Below are 23250 nucleotides of genomic sequence, written 5' to 3' on the forward strand. Positions count from 1 at the left end.
ATAGACATCATTCATTCCCACAACGCCATCTATTCTCAAACTACTAGTATTATGAGTACTAACTAGACCACTGATAAACATACTTAAATATATATATTTTTTTAAATTACACCCAGACTCGGAACAAATTATCATGCTCATCACAAGAACATTTATTGTGGGTGGGAATCGAACCCACAATGTCACCCCAAATCAGGAAAACTAACCATTAGACCAATATGAATAAAAAACTCGAAGGTCCTTCTTAAAGCTTCCTGACAGTGAAGCTTTAAGAAGGACCTTCGAGTTTTTTCCGGACATTTTTAATTTGAAATGGAAATAGAGGTTCACTTGGATTTAGTAAAAGAAGAGCAATTTGTGCAGGTACAGAAACTTTAATAAAATTATGATTACAATTTACCATTTAAATAGAAAATTAATTATATTCGAAACAATCAATAATTTGAAACGAAACAGCAAACTGATGCACTTACAATAACTTACTGCATATAATTTGTCTTTAAAACAAAAATTGTTTAAGAATATAACAGGCATATAAGTTTGATAACCCTACGATTCAAAGTTTTGACTCCTATTCGAATTTGTAAAGCACCAAGAATAAGGCAAGGCTGAGTCTGACGAAAAAAATATTTACCCGTCAATAAGGGTTGTCACTCACCTCATACTTCTTGAAAAAAAATACGAAATTTATGATGGTATGGTTTGAATACTACACAATCAAGGAAAAGTGTATATTCCAAAATGGGAAATTTTAAATAGCAATTATGTCTCTGTCCCTTGTCAGTTGCAAGTTTAATAAAATTCTTTTAGAGATAATACTTTCTCGCGTCATATTAAAAAATAATAAAACATATTTCGTAGCCCATATGGCCGTAAAACATTTTCCAACAGACAATTTACTGCGAGGTTTACTCTCCTGTAAAGCATAACCCTTTAAATTATATAAAGTTCTAACATTTAATATAATTCTGATGTATATAATGAGATATACAGTATTTTATATCAATATTGCTTCAGTGCTAATCACAGCTAATGTAGAGCAGAACCTGCCAATAGGAACTAAGATATATGACGTCATTCATAATTGACCCATTAAACCCATTTTGATATTTTGGCAACCCTAAATACTTGTCTATTCTATTTCTAGCTCACTAATTATTTTTCTATTGTTATAATTGATTTAGTACGTCATATTTATCTACATAAGTCTATGTATTAAATCTGTTAATACAATTTAACAATGGCACTATCCAATATTTACAATACAATGGTGGGCAAAACAATAAGGATAAGATATAATCAAGTAGGAGAAAAACAAAAACTACCAAACATGACCTTTCCTAGTGTTTTATGAAATCGAATCATCCGTCCTTATAAGGGTAGTTTTAATTTTGAATGGAATGGTAATCTAAAAAAGATAGCTTATCTATACAAATCTTTCGCTTCACCATTTTAATTTTCTAAAGATTGTTTCTTCTATTTTCCGCTTCAAAAACAATACGGACAACTATGTCCAGTCTTCACTAAACGCATAAACGAACATCACTTCGAATAGGAGTCAAATCGACAGTTTTTTAAAGCGTGTATTTATAAAAATATAAAAAATATCACTCTATGTACGGTGGGACCACCGACAATGCAATATGTACATACTTTTCTTAGGCGAGCAATGCCCAAACAGTTTTTGTTACTATAGATATCTGAATTCCGTTATATTCGAGTGTACCCTGAAATAGAAAAATACATTTTAATATTTCGTCAATCAGTGATGGCAATACTGAGTTTCTAACGTGTTGCCACATGCGAATGCTTATATTTGTGCTTATATATAGATTAGCGAATACAAACATAATATTTACATGAGGTTAAAATATTTATAATATAGATTTCTAATAACAATTTTACAAGGCTAAGTTATGAACCTCAGACCAAGTTTATTCAAAGTGCAAATGTTTCAGTTTTTGTTAACTCATGAAGAGGAAAGTTACCAGTGCAAGGTGACCAAGTGCGGTTATAACAATAACACCAACAACGATAGTTGTTATATAATTAAATTAAAATGTCAAATGTATTAGAAGAAGTTTGTATGTGATTTTAAAAGGATATCTACGAATATGGTCAATGTTTGGTCCTTTATACAGGGTGGTAAGGAAGTCCCTTACATGCGAGGATTTTATTTACGATCGCCTAATTTTTATACATTCTAAAATAGACAAGGGGCTTTGGAAACTAAAGACTGCACTTTGGGTCTTGGAGACTTGTGTTATCTCGTCTTAAAACGAGTTGAAAACGTTATTCGAACTCTTTAGTATCAGATTTACTAAGTCTGAATTTACTTGTGACAAAAGAAGTATTATTTTCCAATACTGGATATTCTAAAGAGAGCTACGGTTATTATTACAATAATGAGTTCTTAAATAAGAAATTTAAAACTTTCAAAGACAATATTTAATTTCTAATTACAGCAAATTAAATTATAAATGAATTAAGCTCTAATTGGGTGAATATTTTAATCAAATTTTTGAGTAATATTTGATACAAAATTCAAATTTTGATTCAAATGCAATGGCACTAGTAATTCATTAAATAAATATGTCTGTTCTATTTATTATGCATGAATGTATGTTAGCAAGCTTCATATATATAATCTAAATAACCGTGTCGGGTTGCAAAAGAATTCAAAGCTTAGACAAGAAATTGAAAGCACATAAAAGGAACTAATTTTGACCTTAAATGCAGTTCTATATGGTAGGTTTTTGTTTGATATTAGTAGCACTACCCTATCTCACTCGTCATTTAGAAAAGTACTTTTTATTTTATAATCATTTTTGTCAATAATTTCGTTTGAATAAATAATTGACTGTGGAGTATTTAATGTTTTTGAATGAAGATTTTAAACTTTATACGATTTAAGGTGAAGTAATATCAAAAATGCTGATACTATTAAAGTACAACAGACAACAACACAAAATGCTTTCAAAAGCAAAAATATATGTTTAACTAAGACTAATACATTCGTCGTTCTGGTATCTACTCAATTTCAACTACCATGCTCTAAAAGTTCTCTAAAAAAACAAAAAGCAACAACCTAATGAGCTTATTACACTATCCTTTTCTAATTCACTCGCACCTGATATTCACGAGTCAGCCATCTTGCTAAATGTAGAAGGATCTTATACCACCAATGAGACCAATTTAGGAAAATTATACGTAAAGTGATCAAACCACACCTGGTAGCATCAAATCGTAATGAATGAATCAATGCTTCTATCCTTATCTGTTACATAGAAACGCCATTTACTAGACAGAGAAAGGTGGGAGTGCGACCGCAATGGTGACCGAAACCAAGAAGCTCTTTCTCAGTTAAGCAAATGACGGTTTTTAGTGTTAGAAAAGGATAGAAGTAGGTACATGAAAATGCGATCTTTGCTGCCAGATGAAACTCGACCTTCAATCATTCTAAATGCTAACAAATGCTTAAACAGCCACGTTTTAATTGAGACCAAACCAAGAAGTCAAGGTAAGTGTAATAAGCACTAGAAAATCATCATCAAACCGCAAGCCTTCAAGGTCACAACCCGACATTTAACATATAATCACCGGCGTGCCTAAAAATTCATATCTAAGCCTATCTGATACATAACTTCGTCCATATCTTGTCCAAACATGTTCCTTTCGTTCCTGTCCGTACCATTTTCCACCTTGGATGTCGAGGCCTGTTCGCTCTCTGAGTGGGTTGATGTGGATATGTTTAAGGTGGGCAAGCCCAGTATGACTCGGATCTGGTCTGTTAGGTGCGGGGCTGAGACCACTTGGTGGTATATCCCCTCTGCAGTACTGAGTATTTTGTCGACGTCCAGGCACATGGATAAGTCGTTTACGTGCTGGAATGGAGGAAGGACAATTATGTAGAAAATCATACCATGGAAAAGAGTTTTAAGAGGTTTTTTTTTAGAGGAAAAACAATGTAGAGAAATACTCACTTTCAATATCTCAGTAAAACCATAGTCTTTACTGATAAGAATATCTTTTTCGGCATCAAGAATGGCAACACATATCAATAAATGGAAATTTGCACATGGCAATTCCGTCCATAATACTTCCCAAAGTCTGAAAAATAGAAAATTATTACAAAATATGGAGTACCTGATTATGTTATAAAAGGCCAAAAATGTCAAAGGCTTTAGGATTTTATTTAGGCTAGGCTATTATTATAAACTTTGGGTGCTAGTCCTTCATATAAGAATCGGGCCTATCTTGGCAGGCCGGGAGTCAAATCTCTGATTCACCTGTCAAACAAATTCTAGCAGACATTCCTGCCAGCTCCCACTATGTTTTTTTTCTTCGTCGATTATTTGGGATATCAAAAAAGTATTACTAAAGTTATCCGACATTTTTATCCTCAATATACTGCAATCGCAACGACCCCACATTTTAGGTTTAACTACATAATTACATACCTCATAATATCTCTATAGGAGAACTCCCGCTTGAACCAGACGAGCAGCCACCGGAAGCAGAAGTACATGTTCCCGGAGTCCTTCTGCGCGAGGTGTTGCGCCAGCTCGGGGCTCGCGAACAGCAGCAGCTGCTGCAGCTGGACCAGCTGCAGCTTCATGCCCGCCTGATCCATGTCGAAGTTCGACGCCTGGGGAGTTAAAAAAAAGCCTAAGACGGAAGCGAGTCATTTTTTATTAAAATTAGCGTAAAATATACAGGGTCAATGATATAATAAAGGTATCGGGTCGAGTCTGGCTAGCACAAAGCCGTAGAAATTGACACGAGAAATAGAAGGCCTATGCTCAGCAGTGGGAGGTCAAAGGCTGTGGAAAATGTGAAGGGTTCTAAATTCGACCGTATTTTTCTGTTTGCTTCTGTTCTGTTTTCTGTAACTCAGAACTTTGGACTAGATGAACCGATTTAGTTGACTCTTTCTTTATTTACCGTGAAAAGCTATCATTTGGTCCCATAAAAACGCCATCAAGATAGGATCAATAGTTTTTATTACAAAAAAATGTTATAATTTTTTCCACATCTGGTCTTTGATTTTTTTAAATAATTCTTTCCTCTTTCCTTCTTTAACGACAACGCTAATGTTACAACTCTTCAAACAAGAAATCACAGAAAAGGAATCTACACCCACCCAAAGAACAAAACATACTCACAATCTTATCCATGAATCCTACAAAGCACCAGAAGCTATCGACCTCGTTGCCTAGCAACAGCAACAATGGCGCCAGTATATCCGACATGCCCTGTACGTAGCCTAAATCGAAGTTGTACATGACGTAGGTCATGAGGATGTCTTGAAGGATCACTAAGTTAGGGTTGTTGTCGCCCGCGTAGAACGGGTGCGTCCTGTCTGTTCGGTTCACGTCTTTCTCAACTAGACTCTTCCTGTCACGGTATTCTGAAAACCTGTGGATTTAGAGATTAATAATAGTGCGTTTTAAGGAACTTAATTTGTCGAAGTATAGGTATGTTTGAATACCTTGGGAAAAGCTGATTCTGTAACTTAATTTCTAATAAAATGATAAAATATAAAAAGAATAGAAAGCCAATCGTCGTCCCAAGAAAAGTATGCCAGTGTAAAAAATGTTTTTCTATGTATTTATTCTGGATCATCTTCCAAACGACGGGAGGAATTCTGTTAATTCAGGCCAGACTTATTCCTATCAGCCTATACACAAAATTGCTTGATCGTATTAGGAAGGAAAAATTACTTTGATGAAAACATTATATCGTTACAAAAAAAGACTCCGCTAGTGTTCACCAACCAGTCTCAGTGTGACTGACCTTGCTTCCTGCCCCTCAGTCATGGACCTCCACTGCAGCTTCATGGAGAAATATTCTTCTGTTCTCTTCTTGGTCAGAGCTCTGAGCTCTGCATGCGTCATGTGCCACGGATGGTAGTCTAGCAGATACTTCCATACTGATTGTCGTATTGAATGGGCTACACCCTGTTGAAACGAAATTAGCTTCGTAAGTATTTTTGTGCAGTCCGATTTGCGAAAAAAAGACTAGCGATAAAACATTTTTTTTTTGACCTGGAATGTGAACTACTCTTTCAAGAAAGAACAACGAGAAGACATTCTTTTGGAAATGAACTCCATTCCTTAAGGGCTTAGACCTTTTTACTTGAAGGCTGATCAGTTATGTGAATCTATTGTAAAGTCAGCCCAGCAGAACTGATTAACCACAAGTCATTGCACTTAACATAAGACATAATTTGTACTTTTGTCGTTATGGTATAGAATAAAGAATATTCTACTCTATTTTCTATTTTGACCAGCTTTCCAAGACCTGGGTTAATTATTACTTGTCAAAACTCACCCCTCTAAATATCAACTGTTTGACTCCCTCGACTTCTGTGACTCGGCCTTCTGTGTCTTGCAATCCGTCCCACTTTTCTGTGGATAGGGGGGTGCCTCTGTAACAAATACACCCAAGATATAATTTCCCTACTCGAACTGGTGTACTTCAGATAAGAATAGATTATAAATTGAACTGAACTGTATTAAAACAATAGAGTTAGTTTCTGGCAGTGGAAGACCAGGCCAAAGAAACGATACAGTATTTTAATTGACACGAATTCGAGATCGCAGGTTCGACCCCGGTGAAGGATAAGTATTAGTGTGAGTGAACTTGATTGCATGTTCCGATTGTGGGTGCTTCTGTGCATGTGACTTGAATGTTAGTGAGAACCCGAGCGACACAAGTACAAAACCCCTTAATGCAGGTGTCTTTCCAGTTACAAGATACAAGCAGATCGTCTTGCCAATCTATGCATCTATAGTAAGCTTTCTAGTAGTAAATACTACAACTTATCAATAGCGTCGTACAGTTCACACGTTTCCTCGCGTGGTACAGATAAGTGATCATTGAACTGTAAGCATTATTCATTATCAATATCTAGTAATGACCTTTGTTGGTAACTGATAAACTATCGGAAATATAGAGGAAATTGAATTAGACGGATTGGAAGTTTAATCGTTTATTATATCGACGACTTTATTGTGTACCGTTTTTGTACTAATACTATACTTAGTTGTGGTTTGAGTCTAAAGCATTTTTGACAAATGGTGAAGAAAAACATCGGGGGGAAACCTGGATTTTAAGTATTAGGATCTGAAAACGGCAACCTGCAGTGAGTTAGCATGGTGGTCGATGTTCAAACCTTCCCAGGAGGGCCACCAGCAACCAACATATTTTCATATGTTGGTTGCTGAGATACTCGTCTTGCACTAAGATAACTGAATATAATCAATAGATATGATTAAAAAGTTGCCAACTTTTACACAACATGAAAAGAAAAGCTTGCTTGTCTATGAGTACTAGACAAATGATAAAAATCTTCAAATACATTGCCATTATCGATAAATTACACGCACATAAAAAGGTACTAATCAGACAAACGTTTGTCCTCAGTGAGAATCGAACCCACGACCTTTAGCACAGCAGTCAAAGCCTCTAACCACTAGACCAAAAAGCAAACACATCTTATCACACTATCCCGTTCCAAGAACTCACCTAGGTATACTGGGTCGTGGTGGTAGCGTGGGCTTAACGCTGATAACCTCGTACTCATCCGTTCGTGTCAACGTGGTGGAATCTTCAATAGCACTCATACTCTTGGTAAGCAGATCAGCTACTTCTTCGGACACATCGCGCTTACCGTTCATGCCTTCGTTGCCGTAGTAAACTGGAATTTTAGTAAGTGCATTTAGTAACATAAGTTGGTAAACATTTAGTAAGTTTCAATAAAGTAATCACAGAAAAAAGTATGTATCATTTTCACATGCATGCAATAAAGAGTCCATTAAAAAATGTCAGGGTTTTGATATTTTTTTGCGGTCTGTACTATATGGAGATAGATGTTATATGGATTGATGTATATTTATAACGTAAGTAATTTAATGACAACAATATTTTTAGTGATGTAGAATTAAAGCAAAATTAATGAAACAACCAAAAGACAGCATCCAAAAGCTATGTTTAAATAATTGTCCCAAGTGTATATTAATCAACAACAGCCAAAAAAAGTACAAAATTAAAATCCTTACCAATATCAGTGAGTTTCGAAAAAGCTTCCATTGTAGTCTCATACGGCCTCTGTCGCAAATTCGACATCAGATTCCAGACAACATCAGTAGTATTCTCAGTAAAGATATCAAGTTCCGCAAAAGACCTATTCAGGACTTGCGACTCAATGTTAGGTTCGACGACAACATAAGTATTCCTATCGTGTCTCGTCTTCGCAGTTTTGATATGATTCTTTAAATATGCGACGAAAATTTCAGCATTGCCGTGTTGGAAGTAGAATGTCGTCTGCCAAACTCCTGGCTTCGTGGAGAATTGCATCTGCTGGTTATTTCTCGTTACTCGGAAGGTCTTCAATTCGTCTAGACTTATTTTGATGATGCGCGCTCTGGCTGTCGCGTAGTCCGATGTTATGTTGCCGCTTAGTGTACGTTGGCGACGACCTGAACAAAATGGTGAAAGAAAGTGTTAAACAGAGGGTTAGAATTTCTTTTGGAGGATCCGAAGTCGTAGTAGTGATATTCTTGCAACGATTAAACATTACAAGATACTGCAATATGTCACGTTGGTGCATACGTTACTGGAAAACTGAAAGCATTTTAGGCTAAAATTTGTTTCAGTATATTTTTCATCCCTTTTTGGGGTATGCAGATCTCTGACGTCTCAAAGCATAAAAGTTAACTTGCCCGTAATCCCTACAATCCCGTTTACCTTACATTGCGCATTGAAGTAAAGGTTATTCCAAGCTTCTATCATTTGCTGGAACAGCTTTAAACACTGGCTCTAATTGATGACACGACTAAAGCACAAAAGCATATACCTAAACCTACAACCAAAAAAAGCAGCCACCATCGCGAACGAAGACGAAAACTAGTATTAATAAGTCTACCTTTAGCAAAAGACATGGTTATACCAATAGTGTTGACGACCGCCCACTCCTGGTCCTGAGCGTCCGAGTCTATTGTGATCAGGTCGTTGGGTCTCCACTCGATCGACTTCGTCTGGTCAGGGTTCTGCACGATGCACAGCATCCCGATGGAGTTGAGGTCCGTGACCGGTCTGCCGAGGCAGGCCTTGAGGAGCACTCCATCTTGTGTGAACAGGTCCTGGAATATTATGAGGTTGAGGATGAAAAGCAAGCTGAAAGCTGATGTAAAATAACTTGGTGTGGTGGTAAATAATTAAGAAACTTTCAAAACTACACATAGGTTGATATTCCAAAATGTTGAGGTTAAAGTACTTTTCGTGTATAAATATCTGTTAACATCTGTGTATAGAAATATCAAACTGTTAGTACATACGTTTCCCCAGCGTGTGTTGACGATTTTCTTCGCTTTACTAACAAGACTACCCAACATGGTGGCAAAAACAAAGTCATTTATCTTTCAATTATCATATTATCGCCTGACTCGGCGAAATGATATGAGTAAGAGATTAAAATTATGTATTAAAAAGAAATGAGTAAATTTTATCGAAAATACAGGGAAATCAGAATGTGGGTTCAAAATGAATGATTCATTCAAATTGGCAACTATGTTGTAGTTATTGAACATCAATACTAAGACGATAGAACTCAGAGGAAAAGAAACTACGGCTTTTATTACGCTGTTATATTTACAAAACCATTGAAATATTACTTTAAGACTAAGTGGTAGATACTCAGAACAATTCCTCTTGACGTGTACATAAAAATACACTTAGTATTCATCAAAATGTATTTTTGTATCATCACTTTTGGACTTGTAATTAAGTAATAACAGTCAACAACTAATAATACTTAATCATGAATATGTTTCATGAAAGTAATAAACACAGTGTAGCCTAAGTTAATTTTATTTTTGTCACTCAAGGTAAATGCATACTACTTTTAGACCAATCATGTTTAAAACAGTAGCCAGACTCACTGGGGAATACTTTTCGTAATTAAAAAGGTTCAGTACAATCTTTTTGAGTTTCATACGCAAAAGGGTCAGAATGGATCCCTATTATTAAGGCATTGTCTGTCCATAGTAGACTAGCTATGAAGGTAAAATTTCCGCAGTTGATGTATTACCATTGCTACATTGCTAAAAGTTGTCACGGTCACAAATTCAGTGACCAATTTTTGTATTTGTTTTACCCAATTTATACAGAAACCAATTAACTAGTTTTTTATTATGTCACTAACAAAGGTGTAGTACTAAATCAATATAAAATACTTTTTGTTTGTGCTATATTAAAATTATTATAATTGATTATGAGTGAGAAAATACACTTATTGAAATCAATAATTCACCTAACAAGCAATGAAAATAAATGGCCTTGATAAAGTTGAGTATATTATTATGTGGGATATAATAGTTTCTATTGAAACTGCTGAACATGCAATTAATTTCTGGCCGGCCATATTTATTTTATGTCAAATGAGCTCTGTAGAATCTAAAAAAAAGAAACCAGGATGAAACTTACTTTTTTGCACACTCTGGTTATAATATAAATTATATTTAGTCAAAAATAATAGTAGGGTGGCTTTTTATTTACAAAGTAGTACATTTTTAAATAGGTTTGATTACAAATTAAATATTTTTATTTCATCGATAAATCTAAATATTGATTCAGAAAACATTTAAATGATTAATATCAATATTTTGATACACTAACACATGTTTTTGCATATTCATGAAGGTTTAACGGGATCAATATTTTAAATAAATGTTTATTTAAAATTACATTTTCTGATTGATTGATCTTGACCAAATCTTATTGGATTTCCTGTCAAAAGAAAACATGGTTTTCAAATAATCTAGCTATAAATGTATCAATCTTAAATAACTTTAGTAAAAATTTAAAAATGCTATTCTACCCTCATCTAAGTTACAATATAGGTAGTATGAGTCATCAATTTTATAGTAATTGGAATTCAAATTTTATACTTTTAACAACCCCTATTTTCAGCACACAAAGCTGTTAGGCTATAATTTTATACCATTGATGTTTTCAGTACCATTACAAAGCATTTAAAAAGTACCTAGAGCGAATTGTTTATGTAAAACATGTGAAAATTTCTAATGTTCCAGGCGGTTACTATTAATACTGCCTTATCTCGCCTGTCTATATCTAACAGATTCTGATAAAGTGATGACAATGGAACGCAGCTTTGCTCCTACGCTTTACATGAACGAACAACAACAGCGCAAATTCAGCATGATTTCTAATGACGCAATACAGCCAATGTCCTTCGAAACCAGCATACAATTACAGCGTTGTTTACAAATATCATACAGTTAAACAGCGAATGTGAGCAAAGGTCACGGCGTACGACGGACAAAGAATAAATAAACAATAAAAAACATCACACTTACTTTACATTGATCGGGAATGTCTTCTAGCGAACTTGATCTCGACATTTTGAGAACACGGGAGCACTTAATGATGGAAAATACACTTGGGGTGTTGCAAATACATGCACGATATTAGATTTACGCCATACTTTTCAAGGATTTCCTGTACAAACTAAATAAAAACTTTAATACACAATAATGAGCACTAAAATGTTACCCTACTAAAATCCTAAAACTTCTATGATTTTTAAATGATTATATGTCTCCCCCTTTTATCTTATCTGATATTTCTTCATAACAAATGCCCCTGAAAATAGAGATTAAAAACTTCAACAACTTTTTTAAGGTAAATGAATAAATTCTTATTACATATTTAGTAGAAAAATGAAAAAATATTTTGGTAGAAAAATTTGTATCTAGATGTAACACAAATATAAACGTCAAATTTTCGACGTTTCTTTATACGTAGATGTTTTTATTATCTGAGACTGGTACTGGACTGGATTGGACTATGAACGGAAAATAACAGTCTCAACTACTCAAAAGTAAAAAATAAGTTTAGCAAATAATTATAATAATAAACTCCCCGGGGCGAGTTGTTAACTGGTCTTGTAAATAATGCAACGCATTTTGGCAAATTCGTACGCTTTTTCAAACCTTGAGATATAAAACCGGGAAACCGGGAAGTGGATGTCTAACTTGCAAGATTTAATTTTAATAAAAAAAAAAAAAATTGTACACATTATGGAATGCAATAAAGTTATTGATTGATTGATTGAAAAATCAAAAAGGTCTTTATTTTTCTCATCATCGGAAAATTATGGTTACATAGAGACTGGAGTCTGTTTTAGGTAAAACCTGTGTCACAGATACAATTACAAAGAATCTTGTAAGAATGGCGCTCACCTGAGCGCCATTCTTACAAGATTCTACTAAAAAAGAAAAGTCAGGACATAGAATGAATTAGAAAACTAATTTAATAAACATGTTTTTTATACTGACTTCACGTATAAATATTTACGCACACAACTTAAAATAATGAGGTGAGGATTTAAAACTTTCAAATCATTTTGTTTTTATTTACAGCAGAATTAATGGTTACCACGACGTGTTTAGGATTAATCACTTTGTTATTTTAATGATATAAGTTGACCTTTTTATAATAATTACTTAGTTTTACGCTCTTTTGACATTAAAGGAGGTAAGATAAGTTTGGTAAGGGCAAAGGCCCTTACACTATGAACAAAGAATTTAATGCCCGCGTTTTTAAAGTTCCGTACCTAAAGGATGAAAACGGAATCTTATTACTTAGGCACTGCTGACTGTCCGTATTTTTTCCCACGTTGTTTTTATTATTTGCTTTATACACTCACTTTCTTATATGTTTGTTTATTTCTCGTTCCGGTCCGATTTTTGCGACTCAATTTTGAGGCACTTCCCTATAAGCTAGCAGGGTGAAATTTTCAAGGTAGTTTCAAACCCGATGACAATGCAACTTAAAACAATAAAAACGGCTAGACCGATTTTGAATGGAGTAATGGAGTCTATTAATTTATTAACAAATTGTTTTATCGTAATTAGTCGCGCGTGCGAGGTTGCATATGGATCATTTACGCCATTCTAGGGTCTACATTAAACGGCGTCAGTGCCAATTCGAACAAAGACAGTCAAGTGCATAGTGCACAGTGTTTATTCCTAGAAACATATAAAGTTTGGTTGTCCCTAATCCCTAAATAATTTGAAATACATACTTTAATATATTTTAGGATCATTCCACTAGTTCAAATAAAAATTCGTGGTGTTGCGAATGTTGCGATTGTTCAGTTTTTTACATGACTGCGTTAGAAGGCGGGAAATGCCATTATTGACTATTATCATATTAGTTTATACGAATAGCATATAATGTCTGAAATAAACGTCAGACTCAGAGAGGACTCGTTCGTTCTTCTTTTCAAGTCATTTTTACTTTGCACACTAATATTACAAAATAAATATGAAAGTGTCTCTGTCTATCTATGTCTATTTGTCATTTGGTAAAAGAGAAAGCACAAATCCTACTTTTTAACTGGAAAATGACAGATAGCTGGAATGGCAGAACGCTATAACTGAATTAGACGTATAGTTTCACTTACGTAGCCGGGACACCGCGAGCCGCCCTCAACAGTACCTAGCAACATCTTGCGAGCAGTAACGGTAGGTATGTAGTGATGACGTACCACGGCGGTTCAGGTTTAGTCAGAAAGAGTCTTCCACTACCGATTTCCTCCGTCGAGGGAGTGGGTGTCCATGAGGATTCCCCCGCCTTAACAAAAAACAGTTACTTTCAGAGGTGGCATAGGCTCTTAAAGTTCTCATAATTAGTATACCAAGTATTGATGGTCTGATAACAATAATAATATTCTAGGGAATAGGGAGACCGGAAAAGCCTTTGTCTACCAGTTGATTGACCGAGTTCATTGATTGATTTATATTATAAGTATCACTCTTGACAGAGTTGTGGTCATCGCTTACGTGTTAGTTGTTTTGTTGTTGCTGTTTGCCTCCCACCGGGTGCATTCTTGTTGTCTGTCAGTGAGTCATTTACTGCCGTTTATTTAGATTAGCTGTTGCTTGCGGCTTCGCCAGCCTGGATGTCGATTATAGCTGCACAAACCGTAGCGATCATTTAAAGGAATTCGGATAAAGTCTTAAGCTACTTGCATAGCAAATATCATATAAATCGGTGAAGTCGTTTAGACGTGAAGAAGAGGTGATAAGCACACACATCTTTCGCATCTTTAATATTAGTGTGAAGTGTGATAGACAACCAAACTTTTTAGATAGTTTTTTCTATGATCCGTTATGTTTCAAGTATCACGTATTATGTAAAACAAAGAGTGTCTGAAAACAGTTTTGTCTTACATAAACACTTGCCCTTAAGGTAAAAACATTTTAATTGTAAATACGGTTTGACTGCCCAATCAAAGTGCATCAATCGCCTTACTTGTAAGTACTGTATCTAATAGACAGTGGCATAAATGCATTGTGTTGATGTTGACACATACACTTGCGAGAGCACTGCAATCTTTACAATCGCAAACTTGTGTATAATTACGGTCGTCGTGAAAAAAAAATGGTTGAAATGAAGAGGTGTTTTTAGAAGATCTTGAATTTGTAAACCACGTCACCACGTTCCGGTCTTAACAACCACCTATATATACATGAGCTTGTACATATTTGCATTTTCATTCGCGCGTTTTTAAGTGGCAGACAAGAAAATGTTTACAAGTAAGTTTGGTGTTATTTAATTATTATTTTGACAAATCATTTGTGTATTCATTTAACTCCAAATATAGACATTGCATCGTTTATTTAAAAACATTGCATAATGACGACATATCATTAATTTGTGTCGACGTTTAGGTACCTATCGAGGTAAAAGGTTTTTGGTTAATTAGTTACTCATAAGTGGCTTCAAGTTTATATAGCTTCACACGTTTTTGATGGTGTTACTACATAATTTAATATTTTTGAAGAAAGTTTTTTTTTTTATATAAGTGTATTCGTAGTCCTCAATCACATTTTGAGGTAGGGCGAAGTCGCGAAGTGTGACTCCGAGTAATTTATTTTTTTGATGAAAGTTATGCTTAATGTTTTTCCAAAAATACAATAATTAAGTATATGCATAATACAAAATAAATATTTTAGGAAAATATAGGTGCTTTATTCTTTTAAGAATTTATAAGAAGGTTCTTGACTTTTGAGTAAGAATTTTTTTTAGTTAGGTAGTTTTGTCGCAAAAACAGATGGATTGATAAAAAAAATATTTTTTCAAAAAAGTACAAGAGCATCTGAATGTGGTTACTCGAACCAAGAAATGTTTACTAATAATTAAATTAAAATAACTTATAGTAATTATAATTACCAATGTTTATTGGTATTCCTGCTAATTTATTGACGAATAATTAAACCTTGTTTTTTACTATTGAAGTTAAATCAAATTTAAATAAATGCATACAGAAATACGTTTACCAATTCGTCGTTTATTCTTCATTAATACACCGTGTTTTACAAGGAGCGACTGCCTATCTAACCTCCTCAACCCACTACCCAGAAAGACAACGCGATACCCCTTGGTTAGCCTGGTAGTCAGACTATTCAAGCTTCTGGCTACCTGTAACGACTGTCAAAGATGTATGAATAACAGCCGGGACCCAAAATTTAACGTGCCATCTAAAACACGGAGCAACTCGTTATGACAAAGATGGTCACCCATCTACGGACCAACCGCGTCGAGCTTAGCTAAGTGATCGAATCACTTATGCGGCCACGAGCTCCTCGTGAGTAAATTCAGAACAGGGCCAAATTCTGTTAATACAATGAATCTTGAATTATTTTTTTGGCAAAATGCTTAGTTACGAACAGCGTCAATTTTCATCCAATTTCCATTCATTCATCGGCAATTGTAATTCGGGGCCCACTACTGATTCGTCTCCCTTTTAATCAACTTACATTTTAGTTTAAATCCTCCGTTCGTAACGCCCGTTAAAAAGGTCGCTAATTCAAGTTAATTTGTGAGTGATATAACTCAACTCCCACGTAAATTTTAATAATAGGTTATTACTTAACTTTTAACTTTACGAGAAATAATTATGACGACTAAAATTAAAATATTCAGGTTTTCCGTACCTAAACATTTAGTAAAACGTTCTACAAGGCCATACGCCAAACTCAATGCACAATGTGTCGCGGGTTCGACCCCTACGTTTGAATTAATTTATTATTTGTGAAAAACATTCACGACACGAGGATTAAATTAGAGCGTAAATAGAGAAAGAAAGTTAAACATTTTAACATCATTAGAAAACGAAAATGTATAGAGATGACAGACCTACAGACCTACAGACCTCAATCACGTGATTAAGGACACGAAAAGAGGTATTTTTAAATTTGGACACTTTTTCTTGATAGAATACAGAGTACAGAAATACATTTCGATCAGCCACTGGAGAGAACTGCCAAGAAAGAATAATATCATACGGGCAAAACCGCAAACTGCTTGTTAACAAAATACTTTTATCCACCGAGCTTTGCATAATACTTGTATGTGACGTAATGACTAATAAAAATTACTTATTTTTGCATTGTTTTGCTGAATTATTTAAAAGATAATATTTCTTTCGGGTAAGCGAGTTGTTTATGGCTTAAGTAATGTAAACATTAATTAATTGTATTAGAAACTTAATTTCTAATAATTTAAAAAACCTACAAGGATTTGTTAAAAAAATAACAAAATCTGGGGCCTTGTAAGTTTTTCCCAGACATATTATGTAGTGAGTTTGGCGATATCGTTGTGTGTCGGGTTGTGTAGTTCCCACAAGAATGGTTGAACTGAATAAGTTATTCGGGGCATGCGTGCAAATTAACCTATTTCTTTCTTCCAAAGACGAGTCCAGGATGGAAGCAGAATCTGTTTACTTAAAATGAGAAGAGGTTATGACCCATGAGATTGTTTCAGCGTTTCTTCTCAGGGTATGCAGTTAGGAAATGTACTACAGTTAGGTTAAAAAATGGACATGAAAATTTCTTCCGTAATGTACATTGTATACAAATTGGAACATCGGTTTGAAAATAAAAAAAGAAACAGGAATTATTGACTATTAGAGCAAGATCCTAGGACCTTACTTATTCTCAGTTACCAGGTACACTATAGGTCAAGTGCCTTTTAATAAGTGGGGACGTTGGGATGAGACTATATAAGTTCAAGATCCCAGGGCGCCACATTTTATGTCAAATATTGTTGTATTTTATGACAAAAACAAATGAAGGTATGATGGCACTCAGTACATGATCATTTTGTTCATAACCTTCTGTTTGACCTCGAAGATCAGCTAGCGGTCCCCATTTAGAAAACATATTTTAGAGCGAAATGAAATAGATTTTAAATATTGTTTTCAAACATACAACCAATTCAAATAAAAAAAACTACTGTGCCAAACGTTATTTAATTCTAAATAGCTATTGTTTTGTTTCAAATTATAGCTATTGCCTACACTTTAAGAATCAACAAAATCTGTGCATTCAGCCCGTAGTAGGCAAAGAAACAATAAAAAAAAAACAAACGAATTCAGAACGTCGGCCATTTTGAATACAGTTGAAACGTTTCGATCAATTTAATAATGACTGACTGATACTATTATATTTGTTTCTATTGACTATTAATCATGTATGTTTATAAACATTCAGGTGTACAATAAGTACCTAAACAATAAAGGTCGTGTCATCTAATTTTAATTTGAATAACGGCAATAAATAAACAAGTTGAAAATGACATTAATACTTAAATCTGAATGATTAATGATTCTCAATACATTAGAAGTACATTATCATGTAATGCGAAGTTCTCTTACACGATGATAACTCGTGTACTATTATTATGTAGTACCTATTAGATACGTGTTATAGGACACGTATTTTTATCATAATTAGGAAACATGTAACGTTCGGTCCTTGAATAGGTGACCATTTGTCATAACGTGCCTTTGTGTTTAGGAAGCCACGATACACCTTGGATCTCGGCTGTTATTTATCTAATCTTTGACAGGACGTCGTACCGGATTGTTAGAAGCTAGAAAGTCTGATAACTATTCTATTAAGGGATTGCCTAAGTCAGTGGGTTGAGGAAGTCAGATACGCAGTCGCTCCTTGTGTCTTACAAGGAGCGACAGCCTACTACTGTAACTTAGCTGATTCTAGTTAGACTGGCAGCCGTCTACCACTCAAGGGTGACGATGACTGACTTTATTAGCCCCCACATTTCCACATCTGCGTTCCTGGGTTTCATTTATATAAATACGTCATCAATACTTTTAGATATCTATCGGTCGAACTAATTAGAACTTGTAGTCAAATAAAAAACTCATACAGTGTCAAGTGTTTTAATTACACTTCTTCGAGGGAAAACGGTTTTGATCGATAACACTGGATGGCAATTTGATCTAGGTTTGATTAGTTAGAAATATTACAGGACTAAAATTAGAATTATCAGCATTTTTAAATTATAGTAAAGACAAGTCAGTAGATGTTTTGGGTTGAGTGGTAGGGATTTCAAGAAAAAAAATTGTATATAATCACGAAAATCAACGTAAGTTCCTCTTGCCCTTCGTGAACCGTGGCCGCGGTAAGCCTTTCAGAAATCGTTAGCTGGAATAGAGGTTGAATAAAAGTTCAATATCTCTTTGTATTTTTAGGTACAAATAACATCAGAACCGAAGACGACGTGAATGCAGAGCATGTCGAATCCATCGCTGACTTCTACGCGGGAAAATCAGTCTTCATTACAGGCGTAACAGGGTTTCTCGGAAAGGTAAGCACAAAAGTCTGGTAGTCACAAAATTTGTTGACGTAACACATGTGCTAAAGAATTTTACCGCGGTAAAAGCGTCATTGTCAAGGTCTTGTATACTATAGAGCTGTCGGAACCAATCTGATATATTTAACATGGTTACTTAATGTATTCTTGTAATCAGATTACCAGACAGCAATTAATTAAGTTTTTAGAAAGCCAATTGTTCAATGTAATACCGACAATAGTATGTCTTAAGATAATCGTCTTCTCGTAATGGATGTTGAATACAGGGTTTCAATAGTCTTGAAGATGCGAGCAAAAATTTGTAATATAATAAGGAATACAACTTCCTTCCACAGGTGTACCTTGAAAAGTTACTCTACACCTGCAAAGACATTGACAAAGTATTCATATTGATCAGAAACAAGAAAGGGGATGATGTCGGAAAAAGGATCGAAAAACTCTTGGACTCGTCAGTGAGTAAGCCTTGAAGCTTTGTTTAAAATATTACATTAATAGCATGCAGCAACCTTTGAGATATTCAATCGGAATTAACGTTTCTATAAGTGAGATTTGTGTAGCACGTAATTTAAACAAATGATGAGCTCTATCAAGCCTAGAGCGAGACAGCGCACTACATGTCTTGGATTGGTAGACCCTAGTGTCCCCGGACGGGGAGCCACATTTCGTGCAGGGCGTATGGTCCAAGCAAGAGACGGAGAGGCCTTTGCCTCTCTGTCTCCGTCCGTCATGTCTACTGATAACCCGTACATACCGTGTGCATAGCAAATTAATATGCAATGATATGCTCCTATCTATTAGAGGAGATACGTTATAGTTCAGTTTTAGTCAAATTAGTTTGACACTAGCCTTTTCCTCCCCGAGGAGGTTGGTGTCCATGCGGATTCCTCTGCCTAACAAAGAAAGGGTTCTCAAAGTGTCACTATGGTAGGTAAACTCCTAATCTTGAGTCCGAATCTTTAAATCTTTTATTTTTTAATTCATTTACCTTGTTCATAACAGCTTACTGCTACTCTTGCGTGTATTTATACTCTTCTGACTGTGAAATGTATTAAATTTCAGGTATTCTCAAGGCTTAAATCACAGCGCCCACAGGACATAAAAAAAATCGTCCCTGTATATGGCGACATGGATAAATCGGAACTTGGACTATCTTCTGAAGACCAGGAAAGATTAATAAACGAGGTTAGTAACGAAGACTAGAAATTTTCCGACTGGCTTTTATGCAACAAATGTCGTTTTGGCATCAGTCCTTGAGGATACGATGAATACCACACTTCGGACACCTGAAGTAGAACAATGTCTATCGAGATCACAATTTAACACTTTACTTACAGTTGGTAGTACGTGGTGAACCCCCCCCCCCTCCCCAGTCCCACCTTGAGTGATGATTGATGCATGTATTGTTATTTTCAGGTGTCTGTGGTGTTCCACGTGGCAGCGTCAGTCAATCTCGATGCTGACTTGAGGTCAAGTATGGCCACAAACTTCTTCGGAACCTCTTATGTACTTAAACTTTGTCATCGTATGAAGAAAATAAAGGTAGATATATGTTTATTTTGTACCTACACTAACCAAATCAACCAATATATTTAATCCAATAAATCAAAAATCACCAACTCTCTTTCAATCCCTCAAGTTCCTGTTTCAAATCAAAGTAGACCTAAAAACGTCACACATATTTTTTCCTTTGTTTGATGTGTGTTGAATTTCCAGGTTTTCGTTTATGTATCAACAGCTTACTGCAACAGTACTTTAAAAGTGTTAGAGGAGAAAGTATACCCTGTACAGGAAGAACTCGAGGAAGTGCTGAAATATTTAGAAGAACCACATCTGGACCGAGATCGTGTTAAAAAACTGTTAAGTAAGTTCTAAAATCAATAGACAAGGGGATGCTCTTTCAAGGATGACCTTTGACCTCTTGAACAATTTTGACACTATCTGTGATGAAAGTTTCGAAGAAAAATTTCTTTAGTTCTAAGTTTTTTCGAATGTGGTGTCTTTTACAAATATATATAATCACTGCTTCAGTGTTTCGGATGGCAAGTGGTCGTGTAGAAACGCCGTTCCATCGGGTTAAAAGAGTACAGAACAGAAAGAAGACCTCCGTTTTCAAACCCTTGTGCAAAAGTACGTCTGCCCCGGTAGAAACGCAGACACAACCTTCTTCTTCATACATTTTTTGTCGCTTTGAAACACTCTCTTTTCCCCCGACTATACCAGAAGGAAGATAATATTTTTCGAAAATATTCGTGCATGGGAGCTTTGAATTTCTTTTGTTATTCTTTGCGAAATAATAATTATTGATTGAAGAAACTATATTTTTTTTCAAATAACAAAGTTAACTCTTTCAGATGGACGTCCAAATGCGTACGCACTCTCAAAGGCACTGGCAGAACATTATGTAGCTCAGAACCACGGAGACATACCCATTATCTTTATCAGACCATCTATTGGTAAGTTTTAAGGTTTCTGAGTTTGAGACTTTTGTTTTAGCTCAGGTTAACAGTACTTAGATCCCTTTTGAAAAAATGCATTTGTTGCCGTTATATCCGATACTTATAAATTTAAGATGCGATGGCAACGGTACATTCTTTTTAATTGTTTTTTAACAGTACGTTTAGTGTCTCGAGTTGAACTCGCACTTGGCCACTTTTTCCCACGTTTTTAAACACTAACTCACTCCGGGTAGCTTCAAACCCGATGATAATGTTATTTATAACTATAAAAACGGCTGGATCAATTTTGATAAATTTTAGTGTAGTGACATTTTAAAATGTCGGTTTTTAGATGCTTTTAATCTATTAATTATTCTTTGCAGTAATATCTTCATCGAAAGAACCAGTACCGGGTTGGGTGGATTCCTTTCAGGGCGCGACGGCTCTAATCACAGCAGTTTTGAAAGGAGTGAACAGAGTCATATATGGAAACAAGAACAATGTATTGGACCTTATTCCCGTGGACTACGTTTCAAATCTCTCTATAGTTGCAGCGGCGAGAGTGAAAAGGTATTTTTTATTTTTTAGTGTTCCGTAACCAAGCCCGGCCCCGTTGCTGTCTGCTAGTCTATACTTTCGACCATAACCAGGCTGTATATTATTATGATATTATGAAACGTGATAGATAGTCAGTTGAAGTTTCCCTGATGATAGAATACTTCTGATATCGCTTTGACTAATAACTAAAATAATATAAATATCGAGGAGAAAGAAATGGTTTCTTAAGGTCATACATTTGACGGGTGATTTGTTTTTCCTTATTTTATTTTTACGGAATATTATTAACTTATCCCTTATTCGTCATTTTGGAGACCAAGCTAAAAATGTGGTATTTGTTACAGCTCCAAAGAAGTCACCGTTTACAATTGTTGCACGAGCTCTATCAAGCCCATTACTCTAAAAGAACTCGCGTCACAAATAACAAGGAGAAAAGTTGAGGATAAACAAAGTGAGTATTCATGAGTAATCATAAGGTAGGGTCAACAAGGGTCTCAGCAGTTCAGAAACTGAGGAGTAGACGATTGTAGGGGTCGTGGAAGAGAGACAAGGCTCTACAGCATTCAGTCCACTGTCACGCATCATAAGTTACATAATAGTTCGAACTTACAAGAACTCATTATTTATGGATATCTGCAATTGGGTATCTTTGAGCATGTGACATGAAAGTTACTGAAAGGATTTTTAGAATTTATTCGTGGCATGGCGTGGACCCTTCACTCCTTCCTTTCCAAGTATGAAGTATCTAAGTTAAAAGCAGGAGTGGTTTAAAAAAAACAAATAGACGACCACCATTTTGTTCGGAAATTATTTATTTATAAAATGTGATAAATTTATTATAATCTACTTGTTCTTTTTTTAGGATTTTTGTTCCTACCGACGGTATTCTTCTCAACACATTGGCTCGTCGTCATAATCCTAACATTTGTGATGCAAATCATGCCTTCGTTCATCGCTGATCAGTTTCTATACTTCACAGGAAATAAACCTATGTAAGTAGGTACTATAATGATATAGAACAAAATACCAAAAATGGTTAGAAAGGTTGGAAGTCTTAATTGTGAATATTTTCAGGTACATGAAAATTCAGTCAAAAGTGATCAATGGCCGAAACGTCTTGAATTATTATACGAATAATTCTTGGGTGTTCAAGTCAGTTGCATCAAGGCGGCTTCTGGACACCCTATCACTATCTGATAAGCGTCTCTTCCCCTGCTACCCATCAGATCTTAACTGGGATAAGTATTTTAAAACCTATTTCGATGGCATTGAGAATTTTCTGCTGAAAAAGTAAGTCAAACATTTGAAAAGTATAAATAATTGTAAGGGGATAAAGTTCGTTTTAGAATGGTTTCTCAAATAAGATTACTGTAGGTTGTATTAAAATAAAGTTAAGTTATTTACTAGGTCTTTTATTTTTCATTTCTTGACACCTATTAATCTTAAATTTTATTGAACACCGTATCATTATTATGGACTAGAAGACGTCGAGTACAGTGGCTTTGACGTAATGTGCTATATCATCTCGGATATTCGCGTAATCCAT

At 35.1% G+C, this 23250-nt stretch overlaps 2 protein-coding genes across 8 annotated transcripts; one reads left to right on the forward strand and one right to left on the reverse strand.

Moving 5' to 3' along the window:
* Nucleotides 1-354: 354 nt before the first annotated feature.
* On the reverse strand, nucleotides 355-11702 carry LOC113497212 (TBC1 domain family member 15). Of its 7 annotated transcripts, none has more exons than XM_026876643.1 (11): nucleotides 11382-11702; nucleotides 8930-9146; nucleotides 8064-8483; nucleotides 7531-7702; nucleotides 6334-6430; nucleotides 5797-5960; nucleotides 5166-5418; nucleotides 4461-4648; nucleotides 3984-4110; nucleotides 3645-3884; nucleotides 355-1727 (listed from the first exon to the last, which is right to left on the reverse strand). In XM_026876643.1, exons 1-11 carry the CDS (start codon nucleotides 11424-11426, stop codon nucleotides 1659-1661), a joined length of 1992 nt encoding a protein of 663 aa, XP_026732444.1. In that variant the 5' UTR covers nucleotides 11427-11702; the 3' UTR covers nucleotides 355-1658. The 7 variants fall into 7 exon arrangements, with proteins under 7 accessions (XP_026732444.1, XP_026732447.1, XP_026732448.1 ...); XM_026876646.1 differs by having other exon boundaries at nucleotides 8954-9146; nucleotides 11382-11698; XM_026876647.1 differs by lacking the exon at nucleotides 11382-11702 and adding an exon at nucleotides 9342-9497 and having other exon boundaries at nucleotides 3644-3884.
* Nucleotides 11703-14174: 2472 nt separating this feature from the next.
* On the forward strand, nucleotides 14175-23114 carry LOC113497705 (putative fatty acyl-CoA reductase CG5065). Its single transcript, XM_026877392.1, has 11 exons — nucleotides 14175-14627; nucleotides 18590-18705; nucleotides 19047-19163; nucleotides 19771-19893; nucleotides 20125-20250; nucleotides 20425-20572; nucleotides 21063-21164; nucleotides 21530-21716; nucleotides 22049-22155; nucleotides 22567-22696; nucleotides 22779-23114. The coding sequence occupies exons 1-11, from the start codon at nucleotides 14618-14620 to the stop codon at nucleotides 22996-22998; spliced, it is 1386 nt and encodes a 461-aa protein (XP_026733193.1). The 5' UTR covers nucleotides 14175-14617; the 3' UTR covers nucleotides 22999-23114.
* Nucleotides 23115-23250: the final 136 nt, after the last annotated feature.

The sequence above is a fragment of the Trichoplusia ni genome, chromosome 9 (assembly GCF_003590095.1).
Source record: "Trichoplusia ni isolate ovarian cell line Hi5 chromosome 9, tn1, whole genome shotgun sequence".
Classification (NCBI taxonomy): Eukaryota; Metazoa; Arthropoda; class Insecta; order Lepidoptera; family Noctuidae; genus Trichoplusia; species Trichoplusia ni.

Excerpts from the sequence above, each read along its gene's own strand:
- LOC113497212 (XM_026876643.1), bottom strand. The coding sequence starts at position 11,426 with ATGTCGAGATCAAGTTCGCTAGAAGACATTCCCGATCAATGTAAA. Across the intron at positions 6,431-7,530 it reads CCACGACCCAGTATACCTAG|AGGCACCCCCCTATCCACAG; the intron begins GTGAGTTCTTGG and ends TATTTGTTACAG. Across the intron at positions 5,961-6,333 it reads AACAGTTGATATTTAGAGGG|GGTGTAGCCCATTCAATACG; the intron begins GTGAGTTTTGAC and ends TCGTTTCAACAG.
- LOC113497705 (XM_026877392.1), top strand. Across the intron at positions 21,717-22,048 it reads GCAGCGGCGAGAGTGAAAAG|CTCCAAAGAAGTCACCGTTT; the intron begins GTATTTTTTATT and ends TATTTGTTACAG. Across the intron at positions 22,156-22,566 it reads AAAAGTTGAGGATAAACAAA|GATTTTTGTTCCTACCGACG; the intron begins GTGAGTATTCAT and ends TTCTTTTTTTAG.